A 17933-nucleotide genomic window follows, 5' to 3' on the forward strand; every position below is an offset into this window, starting at 1 on the left:
ATTTGGAAGATGTTACAGAAATGTAATTAATGAAAAAAAGAGTAGCTTACAAAACATTCATTTGACTGATTATTCAGCACTGTTCATCATTTGGGACCCTTAACAAGTTGGATTAAAAGAAGCGACAGAGCAAAGTGTTTTGTCATGGACAGATGCCACAAGAGAGTGTTGTGCATCATGGAGAGGTTTACTGTTGAAATTCTGAGAGCTTATGTTCCAAGAAGAGTCATGCGACATATATATAACTTCCTCCCACATATGTTTCACAGAATGGTTTTTATGGCAAAACTAGAGACATGGAGCTTTACCAGCAATGATTATTCCCAAACACCATTCATAAAGTGAACAGGAAAGGATGCTTGCAGAGCATAGATGAAGACACAGATGTACTTATGCATAAAAGTAATTGAGCAGAGATAACCCAAAAATGTATTTTTATTTTATTATTGTATTATTGGTAGTAAGACAATAGAGTCATGAAGTAAATATCAACAAATTTAATGGAAATTCAGTGCATCATAAACAGTTTTACATGCTCTGGAGTATTTTCTTTCTTTACGCTTTTAGAAGAGAAATATGAAGCAATTTGTTCTGTAAAGAGAAGTGAAATAAAATATGCAAAGTGCTTGATGATAAACTCTAAATTTCAAACCCACTTTACTTACCTCACTAAACAAATATATTCATATGAAAATATCATATAAAATAATTATTGTCACTTGTTCACTTTGGATACATAAGACATCAGAAGTTTAGAAGGAAGTGAGTCAAGATTGTGGCTTATCCACAGTTTTATTTCATTCTGTACACTGAGCAAGCAGTGAAGGAAACGAAGGAGAAATTGGGAAAGCAAATTAAAATTCAGGGAGAAGAAATAATAATTTTGAGGTTTGCCAATAACACTGTAGTTCTGTTAGACACAGCAAAGAACTTGGAAGAAGACTGGAATGGAATGCATAGAGTCTTGAAAAGGGACTGAAAGGTGAATATCAACAAAAGTAAAACAAGGATACTGAAATGAATTAAGTTGGGTGATGCTGAGGGAATCAGATTAATAAATGAGATGCCAAAATTAGTACATGAGTTTTGATATTTGAGCAGCAGAATAGCTGATGATGGCCAAAGTACGGAAGATATAAAATACAGACTGGCAATGGTGAGAAAAAACATTTCTGAATTTTTTAACATTTAATATAAATTTAAGTATTAGGAAGTCTTTTATGAAGGTGTTTGTACAGTGTGTAGCCTTGTACAGAAGTGAAGCGTGAATGGTACATGGTTCAGACAAGAAGAGAATACAAGCTTTTGAAATGTGGTGCTATAGAAAAATGCCGAAGACTAGGGGGGTATATCAAATAACTAATGATGAGGTGCTGAACTGAATTCAGGAAAACAGAAATTTATGGCACAACTCCACTAAAATAAGAGATTGTGCATCAAAGAATAGTCTGTTCATTAATGGTGGGAAGTGGTGGTGGAGAGGGAGGAGGGGAGGGGGGGGGGGGAGAGGGGGGAGGAATTTAGAGGCAGACCAAGGTCTGAATAGAGTTGGCTGGTTCAATTGGGTGTAGACTGCAGTTGTTGTTCAGGGGTGAAGAGGCTTATACAAGATGGACTAGCATGGAGAGCAGCATTGAACCAGTCTTTGGACTGAAAACCACCACCACCACAATGAAAACCATGATATGTACAAGTATCTTCCCAAGTCCATGTTAAATGCTTCATACAGATTTATTGTAGTGCTACTAATTACAGACCTTTACTTTTTTGTGACTATGTGGAATACACATGAAGTATAAGTAGTTCTCATTACTTCCTAGTTTCATTGTTACGGATAGTGTTATTCTTATATTGCAAAATTTGAAAAGTTACAGCTTGATGCCATTCTAGAGACTCATTCTATTGTTTCTCTTACACACATTTAAACTGATTTTGTTACTTCAATTAATATCACATTGGATGTTTCTACATGACTACAAGTGAAAGTCATTCATAGAGTTAATAAGGTATTTCTATGTAACACAAATAAGAGTGATACTTGATTAATAAAATACACAATTGGAGATTATTTAGCTTTTAAACAAAATTCACTGTGAATATTACTAAGTATGTACTTCTCCAACCAAATCAGGTGCAGCAGCAGCCACAGACACAACAACTCATGATGGCATATCAGTACTTGGATCCCCGTTACCGAGCTTACATGCTACAGCAGCCATCAACAAGTAGTAGTGGGGAATACCTTGTGAGCTGGCCTGGTCCTGTGCCTAGTCCACATCAACGTTCCATTTCTGGACACCACCACAACCACAGTCATCATCACCACCATCACCACCATCATCATCAGTCGCATCATCATCATAAGGCATCAGACCAATTGCCAGTCAGGCATGGTTCATCAAAAGGTTACCATCAGACAAATGGTGTGGCTGCAGCTGGACCAGGTAAGATGACATTCATCATCACTGTTCAAAAGATTTTCTGAGTTGTTTCTTAGTCATGTTTAAAATGTGAAATCTAGGTTCAATGAAACCCAAATATTCGCTCAGATTTGACGATCCCTCCCGGGGATGCCTCCTTGCAAAAACCACTCCAAAGACCACTATGCTAGCCAAATGAAATATGCAGTAAATACAACCTTAAAATTTCTACTAATGAAATGAAAATAATGGCACTCAAAGGAAAATATCCAGTCAGATCAAAAATTGTTTTTGATAATTCAGTTATAGGACAAGTCTTATTTAGTGATGGTTGTTCCTGTGTTATTCTGGACGAAGAGCTTCACAAGAAAAAACACAATTGCAAATGAAGATATTAGAACAGAAGTACAAATTTTCAACATGACTGAAACAAAAATTAAAAAATATCATGAAGATTGGAGACAATACCTTCTGAGAATGCTAGGTAACAGGATTCTCCAAAGATCATGAACTATATGCTGAATGGGAAAAAGAGATTAGATTAGATTAGATTAATTCTTGTTCCATAGATCATGAATACAACACTTCATAATTATGTGGAATGTGTCAGGTTAAAGAAAGATGTCTGTACAAGATATTACATTCCACAAAATATTGCATGACACTAATGCTTAAGTTAGTTTTTTTCCCCTCCCTTAATTTATATCTAAAAATTCAGCCAATGAGTAGAAGGAGTTGTCATCTAGAAATTCTTTTAATTTATTTTTAAATGTTGGTTGACTATCTGTCAGGCTTTTGATGCTGTTTGGTAGGTGACCAAAGACTTTTGTGGCAGCATAATTTACCCCCTTCTGTGCCAAAGTCAGATTTAACCCTGCATAGTGAAGCTCATCATTTCTCCTGGTGTTATAGCTACGCACACTGCTATTACTCTTGAACTGGGCTGGATTATTAACAACAAATTTCATAAGTGAATATATATACTGTGAGGTTACTGTGAGGATCCCTAGATCCTTAAATAGATGTCTGCAGGATGACCGTGGGTGGACTCCAGCAATTATTCTGATTACACGTTTTTGAGCAATGAATACTTTTCTACTCAATGATGAATTACCCCAGAACATGATACCTTATGAAAGCAGTGAATGAAAGTAGCCATAGTAAGCTAATTTACTGAGATTCTTATCACCAAAATTTGCAATAACCCTAATAGCGTACATAGCCGAACTCAGACGTTTCAGCAGACCATCAATGTGTTGCTTACAGGTTAACCTCTCATCAATGGGCACACCTAAAAATTTTGAAAATTCTACCTTATCTACAGACTTCTGTTCAAAGTCTATATTTATTACTGGAGTTGTGCTATTTACTGTACGGAACTGTATATACTGTGTTTTATCAAAATTTAAAGAGAGTCCGTTTGCTGAGAACCACTTAATAATTTTGTGAAAAACATCATTTACAATTACATCACTTAGTTCTTGGTTTTTGGATGTTATTACTATACTTGTATCATCAGCAAAAAGAACTAACTTTGCACCTTCATCAATATGGAATGGTAAGTCATTAATGTATATCAAGAACAGTAAAGGACCTAAGACCGAACCCTGTGGGACTCCGTACTTGATAGGCCCCCAGTTTGAGGAATCAGCTGTTGTATTAACATTACATGAACCACTTATTTCAACTTTTTGCATTCTTCCAGTTAAGTATGAATTAAACCATTTGTGCACTGCCCCCCTCAAACCATAATGATTTAGCTTATCTAAAAGAATTCCATGATTTACACAGTCAAAGGCCTTTGAGAGATCACAAAAAATACCAATGGGTGATGTCTGGTTATTCAGAGCATTTAATATTTGATCAGTGAAAGTGTATATAGCATTTTCTGTTGAGAAGCCTTTCTGAAAACCAAACTGACATTTTGTTAGTACTTTATTTTTACAAATATGGGAGGCTACTCTTGAATACATTACTTTCTCAAAAATTTTTGATAGAGCTGTCAGAAGAGAGATTGGGCGATAGTTGTTGACATCCGACGTATCCCCCTTTTATGCAATGGTTTTACAATGGCATATTTCAGTCTATCGGGGAAAACACCCTGCTCCAAAGAGCTATTACATACATGGCTGAGAATCTACTTATCTGTGGGGAACAAGCTTTAAGTATCTTGCTGGAAATGCCATCAATTCGGTAAGAGCTTTTACTTTTCAGTGAGTTTATTATTTTACTGATTTCAGAGGGAGAGGTTCGTGGAAATACAGTTGTTTCAAACTGCACAGGTATGGCCTCTTCTATTAGAAGCCTTGCCTCTTCTAGTGAAGATCTAGATCCTATTTTCTCCACAACATTTAAAAAATGATTATTGAAAATATTTCCAATTTCAGATTGTTTGTTAGTACACTTGTCATTCAGTTTTATGGCACTAAAGTCTTCCTGTGTTCTTGGTTGCCCTGTTTCCCTTTCAATAATATTCCAAATTGCTTTAATTTTATTATCAGAGTTACTGATCTCAGACATGATACACATGCTTCTGGACTTTTTAATAACTTTTCTTAGTACCGCACAATAGTTTTTATAATATTGAACAATTTCGGGGTCAGTACTCCCTCTTGCTGTTAGATACAGTTCTCTTTTACGGTTGCAAGATATTCTTATTCCTTTAGTTAGCCGAGGTTTTTTATATGTTTTCTTGGAATTATGTTTCACTATTTTCTTGGGAAAACAATTTTCAAATACCCTTAAAAATGTATCGTGAAATAAGTTGTATTTCAAGTTTGCATCGGGTTCCATATACACTTCATCCCAGTCTAGCTCCTTTAGGCTTTCCCTAAAGTTTGCAGTATTTATATTGTTAATTGAGTGCACTGCTTTGAAATTCTGATTTGATATACTGCATGGAGCTGTGTCATGTACTGTAACTAGCTGTGCACCATGATCTGAAAGACCGTTCTCAACAGGATAAGCATTTATGTCCTTAAACTTATCTTGGTCTATAAAAAAGTTTTCTATCAATGTCCTGCTGTTCTTTGTTATCCGAGTAGGAAAATCAATGACGGAGCTCAAATCGAAAGAACTGAGTAATACTACAAGGTCATTCTTCCTATTACACTCTTTCAGGGAATCAACATTGAAATCCCCACAAATGATGATTTGCTTCCCCCTGTCTGACAGATAGCACAACAAAGCATCCAAGTTTTCTAGAAATAGCTGGAAATTCCCTGAGGGGGACCTATACACTGTTACAATTATGAAAGTGCCATCATTTAGTTTTAGTTCAGTGGCACATGCTTCCATATGTTGCTCTACACAAAATTTTTTAGTTTTGCGCTGTGGAAGCTTTTGACATATATGGCAACTCCTCCTCTCATCATATTATATCTACTTACATGTGCAGCTAATTTGTACCCATTGATGCTAACCTTTTGCATATCAGTGACAATGTGATGCTCAGACAGGCATAGTACATCTATTACATTCTCAGTTTCTTCTAAACAAAGCAGAAGCTCATCAATTATATTCTTCAATCCCCCAATATTTTGATGAAATATACTAACATTTTTCATTTTACTTTTGTGAGTATCTTGAACTTTTTTAACATCTTTATTACTTGCCTGGATGAGTTTCCCACTGGACACTGATCTTACACTAAAAAAGAGTTACCACCATGAGATGTAGTTCTTTCCCTCTTTAAATTTCCTGATATCAGCCCAGTCAGTTTACCCTAAATATTGGAAGACCTCAAAGGGAGTGATTTTCTTTGTGAGTTTGTAACAGGAAACAGCCCAGTCCTTGAAAGGAAGATGATGATGAAGATTAGAATGAACTGAAAACCTTTAGGGGAAGAGCTCAGTGTTGCTTTGAATGTCAAATCATTCCAGCTTTCTTTCTGATGAATTGGCAGAAAAACACAAAGGGACTTTCTTCCCTTCTATGACTGACAGAAGTTGGATAAATCTGTTTGTATTTGTAGAATTTTGTTCAGTTTCTGTAGCATTGATCATGTACTGCACTATTTTTAAACCAATTTTATATTAATCTTCTGTGGAACATGCTCAAGGCTTTCTTTCAAATTAGGTCTCTGTATTTCAGACGAAAGTAGCTTGTAAGGCTCCCAACCTACTCATACTAGCACCTGAGAGATGTAGATGTCATAGTGTCAACAGTACACTAAGCCCCAGTGAGCAATCATTTCTGGGAAGTAAAGTATTACATATTAATAGGTGGCTAAATACTGGAATTGGCAGCAGAGAAATACTTAAAATAAATCCAAATGAATATCAAAAGGATAGGTTGACTAGTGGTGTAGTGAATATAACTGACACCTGGGGTACGACACTTTATTAATGTGCCCCCCCTCCATGTCGGCATCCAGGATATGACACTACACTTTAGTGGCACCCCCTCTCCCCCACCCAGAAACACATATAGTAATATAATATATAGAATTTACTCAAAGAGTAGTATATTTTCCAGAAAATCTTGTTTGTCCTGATGCCCATTTGGCCATTTGGTGCCCCTCTGCAAGTGGACCCAGGACATAACAGACCCTCAAGCCCCCTACCACCCTCACTTTGCCACTGAGGTTAACAATAATGAAAATACCTGGATGAAATAATATGTAAGATAAAGGAAAGGCAACCACTCACCTATAGCTGCCTGATTTGGAGCACATAGACACATGTAACAGAATAGCAGTTAACTAGCTTTTGAGCTCTTGCTCTTTCTCCAGGAGAAGTGCACATTCGTGCACACAACCACACAGGTACCTAAACACACATGCCTGTGGCTGTGGGGAAACTAGAATAAATACTGTTGTCTGTTGCTTGTGTCTCTGCACCACACATCAGTTGGCTAAAAGGATAGGTTTGCTGGAAATGGAGTTTCAATAGCACATTTCCTATGAGATTTAATCTACCCTGTAATATATTGTGAGCAATTGGGGAAGAGATGGAGCACAGGCTCAGATTAGTTAACAATGGGGCAGGAATTTGGTGGTGCATTTTTCAAAGGACTGGGTATAGAGAACTGTCCAAAATCAGTCTCCAGATCACTTTTCTTTATTTTCACATGACTGATTTTGAGCAAGCTGCCCATCTTCAGATCTAGCTCAAAAAAAGTGGAAATATAGAAAATCAATCTGAAGATTGGAAAAAAATCAGGTGTGCAACTGCAGCAATGCCATTTCTTTCATTGATGTCTTTGTATATATCTTCTGCCCAACTCCCACTTGGCTCACTCATGGCTGGAATGATTGACAGAAATGGAGTTTCTACAACTGCACAACTGGGATCCTATGGATTGCTTATTGAAATCCTGTGGATCATTAAGACATTATAAGTGTTTGCAACAAAAGCTGGGTGTACAGGCATTGTTCTTCTGTCACAGGTGTTGTTAAAATAATAAATACAGCAAGAAAACATTGAGAAAACTCTGATATTTCAATAATGTCTCTGGTTCATTGTCTCTGTTACAATTTATTAAAACAGTTATGCTCTCATTTTTGTTGATGCAAGATTTTTTCCATAGTTTTGGTGCAACTGAATCATAGCTCAAATGTTATATCATATATTGCATTCCTACAGAGCTTAGCTGTACTTGTAGTATTGAGACCAGATTCTTTTTCTAGAAGAAGATTATGAAATTACTTTGTGTATAGTAGGAAGTTTTTACAAAAATTTCATTGTTTACATTCAAATTATTTTCTCCGCACCAGTAATCTTTCAGTAATTCATTCATGTTTTATTTTAGTGTAAATATGTATTAAATGTTCAGGTGGCAGTACCAAAGCATCGAAGTCATCAAGCAAAGGTCAGGAACAGCAGCAGCAACAACAACAACAGCAACAGCAACAGCAACAGCAGCAGCAGCAGCAGCAACAACAACAACAACAACAACAACATCAGCAGCAGCAACAGGCTCAACAACAGACTCATCATTCATCCCACCATCTGTGTAATCCATGCATGCAAGCAAGCAACCAGGATAGCTCAAGTCTTGAAGCTTATGATCTTGCCAGCCCTTGTTGTGATCCTCACTGTGTGCCATCATCAAGAAGAAGATCTCGGCATCACAAAGAGCATAGAAACAATGGGCATAGCAGTAAGAGCAGTTCAAAGTCTGTTCCTGAGTCTAAAGGTACATTGTTAAATGTTAGATGATATCATAATGTAAGAACCACAATTACTAGATTATACACATAATAAACATAAGTAATCATTTTCTCCTTGTTACATAATATGACAATAGATTGGGGAAACAACCAAATACTGGTATGTTACTTAGAAGTACCATGCACAACAAACTTTGCATACCACAGATGTTGATTTTAGATGGATTAGTTTCATGTATATCTTTATACTGCCACTGAGTCCTAATATGTTTGCAACTGATATGAAATTGGCAATGATACTGTTGATGTATCTTTTGCTTCACAGTATGTTCAAGACTTTTCTATCAATGTAGTCAGTTAAAAACCTATAAAACTATAATGCAAAGGATTACTTGTAAGCTTCCATAATATGCCCTATATAACACAGAATTACAGTGAAACTTCCTGGCAGATTAAAACTGTGTGCCCGACCGAGACTCGAACTCGGGACCTTTGCCTTTCACGGGCAAGTGCTCTACCAACTGAGCTACCGAAGCACGACTCACGTCCGGTACTCACAGCTTAACTTCTGCCAGTATCCGTCTCCTACCTTCCAAACTTTACAGAAGCTCTTCTGCGAACCTTGCAGAACTAGCACTCCTGAAAGAAAGGATACTGCGGAGACATGGCTTAGCCACAGCCTGGGGGATGTTTCCAGAGTGAAAATCTCATTCCAGAATTACAGTCTTTATCAGATTGTAATAACTCAGTGATTACTGGTAAAGTATATGTAATGATACTTCTCAGAGCCTCTATGATTATAGAGGCACAATGTGGGTCTTGTTCCCTGTTACATTGCATGAGATACTTTCGATGACATTTTTCAGTGGCCTCTGAACTCTGTGCGACACATTTCATGCATGACTTTATTGCATGACAGTGACAAATACATGCTAAGTGTCTCCTTGCATCTCTGATTCAGGACATCAGACAGCAGATGAAGTAAGGAGTTGGTTTGGGAGGGAGGGAGGGGGGGGGGGGGGGTAGGACAGATCAACTAATAGTGTGAAGTTGAGTTCTGTGGAAGGGCCCTAACCATATACAAGTTTCATGGTCAAACATGAATTTCTGCACATAGTCTCATAGCTAAAAACTTTATGCTACCCCCTGAAATACTGAAAATAAAAATGTTTTGAGTGTTTGGATTTAGATTGACTGTCATTTGGCTGAATGCCATTCCAGAACTGCATCTCCAGAACTGAGCTTCAGTGGATGATTATTCAGCAAATAAACACTTGTAAATGACAGTGAAAACAAATACCCTAAATTGTTTAATTTTGGAATTGACCACAAGGTAGAGTGTATCTGTATGTTTCTCATTGAACTGTCCCATGCATATATATTTATGACATTTGTAATAACTTCATATGTAGTTTTGTGATGTGTCAGTTCCCTTCCTGAAACTCTCGTTTTGAATTTGTTATTTTTCTTTCTTTGTGTATATTTGTAAGTCTCTTCTTATTTTTTCATGTGACAAATACTGTGAATGAACATGTCTCAAAATTGAAAACATATACTCTCAGCATGTTATTTATGCTGAGAAGTCTATATAAAGAATAAATCTTTGTTGTTCAATAAAGACATACACAGCTGGCAACCAGAAATCACGTAAGTGATACTTCTGAACTGCGGAGTTTATGAACAATTTGTTGCTGACCAGATTCATAAAAAATGCAGCTACCATCATGCAAGATCAGCCTCATTCCTGTCTTTCAGTGATGCAGCTGATCACAAACAAATATTCTACTGTATAGTGCAGCTGGCTACAATGAAATTCAGAAGTGGTTGTAATTATTGTCTATGGGTTAAATGTTAGCAAATAGTACATTCATATAAAAATGGGGATGGTCTAGTCAAGAGCAAAACAGAAAAATAATGGGAGCTAGGAGCATTCAGTAACATCAGTGCACAAAATATCTCACCCTGGTAGAAGAGGGGTACTCAAAGCGGTTATTTGTGCTGTTGCTTATGAATCAAGGTGTTATTCATTCACTGGTTATTCAGACACTATAGTATATGTGTGTTTTATACCTGTGATAAATGTGGAGGCAGTAGATGTCTGTGACACAGCTCTAATTCCATACTGTTACTATTTTTATGTTCCCTTCACTTGTTCTCTTTGTAACATTCCATTACCTTTCCTGGAAATAATTTTGTAAACTACTGAACTTCACAAATTAACTTCCATTCTGACCCTCACCAGTATCACTTTTCATAAATTTCAAAACCATTCATTAATTCCCTTTGCTCCAGAAGTAGTTGCATTGCTCTTAAAGCAAGACATTTCTTTGTCTTTCAGTATCTCTGTTTGTTACGTATATACGCTACCTCATATCAGCACAGTTTTCCTATTGTGTTGACTTAATTGGAAAAATAGTGTACTTTGTATTAGGCTTCTTAAATAGTGTGTGTTCAATTTTTATCAATTGCTTATGAAGTATATAATTGTGAAATATTTTCTAGGTTGACTTCCTAGTTACAGCATTTTTATTAAGTTTACTTATAATTTCACTGTTTAAAAGATTATCTGAAATCAATTTCAAGTTAGCTTTCAAACATCTGTGAGAAGTATTTCCAAATGTAGGGAAAAAATCAGAAGTTAATTTCATTTCTGTCACCAGGGTGGAAAGAAAAAACTGGGCGTTCTGGCTCACAGCCAGCTCCTGTGACAACTACAGTTACCCAACCACAACGTTCACATCGCTATTTCAACTTTGGAGCTGGTCTGGTCAGCCAGTGCAGCTTACACTCATGTACATCAAGTGAAATCAGTTGTACAGTGCCTGGTGCTACTGGTGGAGAGAGCAGTGCAGCGTCATATACCACATCTCTAAGTACAGATACGCTCTACTGGGATCCCCCAACACAAGAGGTTTGTTAACAGAAGTCAACAGTTATTTTTATATGGTACATAAAACAAATGGATTATGAACATGCATTTTTTACAACCTGTCATGTTCAGATCACAAGTAAATTAAAAATCTCATGACACATTTGCTCATATCTGAATTGTTGCTATAGTTGCTTATAGTACATACTCCTTCCTTCCAGTTAATAGTGGTGTTTCTTTAACTCTGAAAATAATTTAATATGCTATTTTTATTTGTAATTACATGTTAATTGTGTGTGTTTTTGCATGTTTGCGTGTCTTTTTTTATAATAATTATCTTTAACAACCCATCTAACCCTGTTCTGAATTCTGTCAGAACTTTCCTTATCATTTTTTTCTTTTCCAGCAGCAGGGAACATCAAGCCGAAATCACTCGACCAAAACAGCATCTGGTAAGCAAGGAACACCTAACTCTTATCACCATCACCATCACCATCATCATCATCATCCATCAAGTTCACAGCAACAAGACTCTAACTTTTCGTCTTATAATCCAGCAAAACCTGCCAAATCTTGGGACAACCTAACAACAAAAGCCTTTGGTGGATATGGCTTTGGTTATGGTTACCTAGACACAACATCTGTGAAGAGTAGTGGGAAAGGCCACAGCAGAACCCAGAGCACCAAGGTATGAAGCATGTACTTAAACAGTATCGTTAAATGTTGTGTACTTATTTGTAAATATTTAATCACATTGATCTGACATTGTTTATCTAGATAGTTGCCAGAGTATAAAGTACTTCAAACATTCAATATAATTCAATATTGTTTTCTTAGATATTATTCAGTCCTGATTTGCATGTAAAATTCAAATACTTTAGAACAATGTGGACTATTATACAATGGGCATTTGAAAAGTCCATGCAGAGTCTGAGAAATGTCACCACCGGCGCGTATCAAGGTCATGTTTAGTTAGTAGCATCTTTAGAAAGAACGTGCACCAAGTTTCAGTTGTATTGGTGTATTTCTTTGTGTTTGACATTTGTATGAATTAAGGAAGTCGAGTGATTCTCAAAAAATGGACGAAAAAGAATTTCGTGTGGTGATTAAACATTACTTTATGAAAGGCAAAACGCCTCAGGAAACTAAAGAGAAGCTTGATAAACATTATGGTGACTATGCACCTTTGATTAGAACAGTTTATAAGTGGTCTCAAAAATTTCATAATGGCCATATGGGCACCAGTGATGCTGAACATTCTGGACACCCTGTGGATGTTACGACAGCAGAAATCGTCGATAAAATTCAATGATATGGTGATGGATGACAGAGAAGTTAAGGTGAGTTAAGGTACGTAAGATTGCTAGTGCTGTGGGCATATCGAATGAACAGGTACATAATATTTTGCATAAAAAGTTGGACATGAGAAAGCTATCTGCAAGATGGGTTCCGCAATTGCTCAATTGAACAAAGATGGAATCGTGTGAAGTGTTGCAAGAATGGTTTGCAGCTGTTCAGGAAGAATTTGCAGGACTTTAAGCATTGTTTCATCACTGTGGGTGAAACATGAATACATTACTATACTCCTGAGACCAAACAAGAGTCTAAACAATGGGTTACCGAGGGAGAATCTGCACCAAAAAAGGCGAAGACCATTCCTTCAGCCGGAAAGGTTATGGTGACTGTCTTTTGGGATTCGAAAGGGATAATCTTCATCGACTATCTGGAAAAGGGTAAAACTATTGCAGGTGAATATTATTTATCATTATTGGACCATCTGAAAACTGGGCTGCAAGAAAAACGTCTCCGATTGGACCGCAAGAAAGTCCTTTTCCATCATGACAATGCACCAGCACATTCCTCAGCAGTTGTGGTCGCAAAATTAATGGAAATAGGATTCCAACTCGTTTCAAATTCCCCCTATTCTCCAGACTTGGCTCCCTCGGACTACTGTTTGTTCCCCAATTTGAAGAAATGCCTGGCGGGATAATAAAAAAGGTTTACCTCAAACACGTAAGTAGTTTTTATTTTTTCTTGGACTTTTCAAATGCCCCTAGTATAACATTTGCAATCAAGCAACCTGCCTACACTGGATGATTCCTATGAAGAATATTTAAAGCGAGAGAATGGTTTGAAAAGTTCTCAGAATGACCACGAGAGGCCAGTGCTAGTGCAATGACTTGTTCACGTGATATTCATTGGACTGTTGCCGGTAAACGCGTGCCACGTCAGTGCTCTTGGAAGAGAGCTGTGGTGGTGATGTGGCTCTGTTGCTGTTACCACATAGTGATTTGTGAAGATGGAAAAAAATCAAGATTCAAGCAGGGATTCAGTATTTCATGAAGAAAGGTATGAAAGCAAAGGACATTCATGCCAATTTCCACAATACACTGGGGGGACTCTGCTCCTACATATTCAACTGTTGCCAAGTGGATAAATGAATTTAAATTTGGTCAGGAGAGCTTAGATGATGATCTGTACAGTGGTCAGCCAAGATGTTTCACTACTCCAGAAATCATTGCAAAAGTGTACAAAATGGTCGTGGAGGATTGCCGACTGAAAGTGCATTAAATTGCTTGTGCTTGCCAGATGTCATCTGAAAGGGTATATCACATTTTAACAGAAGAATTAGAAATGAAAAAATTATCTCCAAGATGGGTTCAGTGACTCTTGACGCTGGATTAAAAACATGTGCCTCCTCCATGACAATATTACACAAACTACGGAATGAACTTTTGCCACACCCACCTTATGCACCTGATATGACACCGTCAGACTTCCATCTCTTCCGAAAACTGAAAATTTTTCTTGTTGGATGAAGATTCACTTCAAAAGAAGAATTGATAGCCGGAGTTGACAACTATTTTGCAGGCTTGGAGGAAACTCATTTTCAACATGAGATCAAGCCACTGGAACATCATTGGACCAAGTGCATTAATCTACAAGAAGACTACATTGAAAAATAAAAAAGGTTTCAATGATGTAATTCCTTTTTTTCTATTCTGTTCTGAGAACTTTTCGAACCACCCTCGTAATATAAAAGAGCTCTTGAAAGCCAACTGCTGATCTTTGTACAAACGTATTATGAAAGAAATGTACAATCTGTATCTAGGGCAAAATCTATGTGTTCATTTAAATATTGACATAAAACTTTGATTATTTGTACACTGCATAGTGTCCAAGACTGTGAATTTGTCATAGTGATGACCTCAATGCAGAGCACATCCAAACATAACAACATGCACAGCAGTTAACTGTTAATCTGTCATGCAGACTCAGTCTGTGCTTGATGTACATTTCTATCTTAAAAACAAAAACTTAATTCGCAATATTGTTTGTTACAGCAGATTCAAAAGTACTTCAATTTTCTGTATTTGGCAAGCCTCCTGCTTGTCTGCATTACGTATAGTTCAGATAGAATGAAGAACATAGGGAGCTGTTATTAGCTTATTACAAGTCATTGCCCTGTTCCAGGCAGGTGGCTCATCACAGCAGGGCCGCAGTGGAGACCGGCGAGCACAAGGGATGACACAGACTTCTTACGGCCACGACAGCCAACACCACAACCATCACAGCCACCATCATAGATATGTGCAGCCCACTAAGTCTACGGAGAGTCTTCTCTTGCTTCCCAAATATGCAGGAGACCCCACATTGTCCGACTCGAGCTTGAGTTGTGATTGTCTAGATGTAACATCACCAGTGAATGATGGAAGCGGTGCATGCTTTTTCCCTAGTTCGTCACCTAGTACAACACCTACTGCAGCAGTGGAACAAGGAGCAGCATATCAACATCAGCAGCAGCAGCAACAACAACAACAACAGCTACAGAACAGTGTCTATCAACAACAACAAAACAAAGCCAGCCAGACTGACAATCAGCGAGCTCCACAGGAGAACATGGCAGAAATCACACACCTATGACAAAAAGTTAACAGCCAGACTGAGGTCTAAAGGCTGTTTAAAAAAAAAACTGGGATTTACCCTTATTTTAAATGAAAAGAAACATTTCAGTGGACTTGAGAAACTTTTGGAATGAGATTCAAAACAAATTAACTGTCTGAGTGTGTAATCTATTGTACACAGTCAAAAGGACGATGTGCTATCTCATAGTTCTGCTTAAAATACATTACTATTTATTATATCCCTCCATTGTTTATATATTCATGTAGAAAAGGGGTAATATCTACATGAGTGATGTGTTTGAAACAAATGTTTCTCACATACCAGCTTATCTCTTCTTGTAACAATACTAGTCATATATGAAACAGTTCACAAAGCAGGATTTGTGTACAGGTAATGGGATGTAAAAATAGACATGAGGCTCTCCAGTCATGGAGCTCTCTACATTCATTTTTATTTGTGTCGAGCTAATTCATTTTTATGTGAATTTATTAAACGAAGAACAAAGGAAGAGGTACATTCTTGTCAGGTTTTATGATGTACTGTTAACTGAAATAATATTTGTAAAGCACTGTACTTGGAACATAGGTAGACTAACTTCAAATCTGGTGTTAACCCAGTTCATTTGGAAATACAAAGACTGTTTGGTGCCTTCAAAGATGATCTGTACTGTACTTAAGCAAAGGTCAGCTTATTTGCATCAGCTGTAAAAAGCTGAGGAAACAAAGTTGAGTTCTTTCTCCAACTAGTTCTCTACGGCATCATCAAAACATATTTTAAGCACATTGGACACTGTGATCTGCACTTTTACGTCTGGCAACTAGCGTGAAACTAATCTGATCATTAGACATTTTCAGGATGTCTAAAATGTATTGGCTTATTTCCTTGTCTTCTGCTTGTTCTCAGGCAGAATAATACAGAGCTGGTCAATTATAGGAATAAATTAAAGCTACAGTTTTCTGAAGTTTACAACATACTTCACAAATTTATGTGCAAAAGCTTTTATATCATCATTTTCCTATAAGACAGCTAAATAACAGAACATGTTGTTCGATAAGAGAATGCAAATAAATGCCCTAAATGAAAGGACAATAATAAGGGGACAGAAAGATGCTGTGCATGTTTATGGTTGACGATGTGCTCCACTATCTCAGTGAGATATTAAGAATACTCTATCTCATTCAGACAGATAGAGAAAGTTCAGATTGCGAATAAAATCCAAAGTTTGTTTTTCACAGTAAACAGAAAATGTCATTGTGAGCATTCAGCTACACCTAAAACAGATTCTCATTAATGTGCATAGCAAACAATTTCATGTTTTTCATATGAAAAATTTCCAAAACTCCACTTCCTGCTATTTAATTCTGCTCCAGTTGATACTCGCAAACTGAAACTTCCTCAGTACAGCAAAATGCCTATAATTAATCTGGCCATAATTCAGAAGAAAATAGGACTCACTCTTGTACTCACTTTACACTTCCATCTTTATTGATGAGTCTTCTATAAACGTTTCCTATAAATGTTAGACTGTTAAAATGTCATGTTCAATTGTACTTTTAAGTCAGTGAAAATGCTATAGCAAACAGTACTTAATATTTACCATTAACAAGATCCCTGCCAGTGTGTTCTTTAATGGGGAAGGCAATTTGCTTGTGCGCTTTCCCAGTGTGCATACTTTTTTCTTTGCAGCAAGTGATATTTATGAAGAATGATTCAAAATTCATTATTATGTTGACTTGTTGACTCATTAAAAAGTTAATTTAGACTATTTTTTAAGCATTAAAATGCTTATTGTTTTCCATACAAACAAAAGCTGTGACAGACATACAGAGCCACTAGGCAAGTGATACTCAAGCATCGAAAAAAGTAGTAATCTTTCAAATTGTACATAAACAATAAAAAGTTGTCAGTGTAATAAAGACAAGTGGTGGACCAGTAGTAGAAAATTATGTTGTTTTTGATGTAATTAGAGCAAGACTTCATTATAGTAATTAAAATTATTGTGCAACTACATGAAAATTGCTTGTAGCACTTGACAGAAGGAGAATACTACACTATATAGTCTGAATGGATGAATGAATGTTCCTTTTCTGTAAGATGTGATAAAAAAATCCAAAGTTTGAGGTGTGTCTCTACCAAAGATTTAGACTGATTGAATAGGCAGCATTCTTCAGTGCTAATGGTCATATCTGTGATCACATTCATTTATTAAATGTTATTCCTCAGTACAATATTACTTAGTCAAATTAACAATGAACATTTTTGCATTGTTTTTCAAATGCCTGAAAGTGTGTATGTATGTATGTGTGTATGTGTGTGTGTGTGTGTGTGTGTGTGTGTAAAAGAAACTTGTACACTTTCTTTTTTAATGTTGATGTATATTTTACATCATCATTTGCTGATCCAAAGAAAAGTGAACAAGTGATTCAGGAAGTCATATAATGTATGAGAATAACTGCATTCTCATCAAAATATTCTAGCAAATAAGTAATCTTTAATCCTACATTTACAGTACAGTATTTAATTGTGGGAGTTATTTAAATGCTGTAAATAATCTTGTATATAATGTTTAATATTAAGAACAAATGATAAAGGAAACCAATAATCTGAGTATGAAATTATTATGTGT

The 17933-nt window shown here is 36.6% G+C and overlaps 1 protein-coding gene and 1 non-coding gene across 20 annotated transcripts in view; one reads left to right on the plus strand and one right to left on the minus strand.

The window, feature by feature from the left end:
• LOC126354230 (AF4/FMR2 family member lilli-like) overlaps positions 1–17644 on the plus strand; it is a 437146-nt gene extending 419502 nt beyond the window's left edge. For 4 of the 19 annotated variants that reach the window (XM_050003725.1, XM_050003741.1, XM_050003776.1 and 1 more), the window contains 5 exons: positions 2132–2444; positions 8196–8558; positions 11193–11443; positions 11808–12089; positions 14876–17644. In XM_050003725.1, the coding sequence (XP_049859682.1) occupies positions 2132–2444; positions 8196–8558; positions 11193–11443; positions 11808–12089; positions 14876–15325 (1659 nt within the window). In that variant the 3' untranslated portion in view covers positions 15326–17644. The remainder of the gene's footprint in view (positions 1–2131; positions 2445–8195; positions 8559–11192; positions 11444–11807; positions 12090–14875) is intronic. The other 15 variants (XM_050003732.1, XM_050003749.1, XM_050003794.1 and 12 more) reach the window with 7 other exon arrangements.
• On the minus strand, positions 8995–9069 carry Trnas-uga (transfer RNA serine (anticodon UGA)). The gene has a single exon. It is a non-coding gene; the product is annotated as a tRNA-Ser (tRNA).
• Positions 17645–17933: the final 289 nt, after the last annotated feature.

Source organism: Schistocerca gregaria, chromosome 1 (genome assembly GCF_023897955.1).
Source record: "Schistocerca gregaria isolate iqSchGreg1 chromosome 1, iqSchGreg1.2, whole genome shotgun sequence".
Taxonomy (NCBI): Eukaryota; Metazoa; Arthropoda; class Insecta; order Orthoptera; family Acrididae; genus Schistocerca; species Schistocerca gregaria.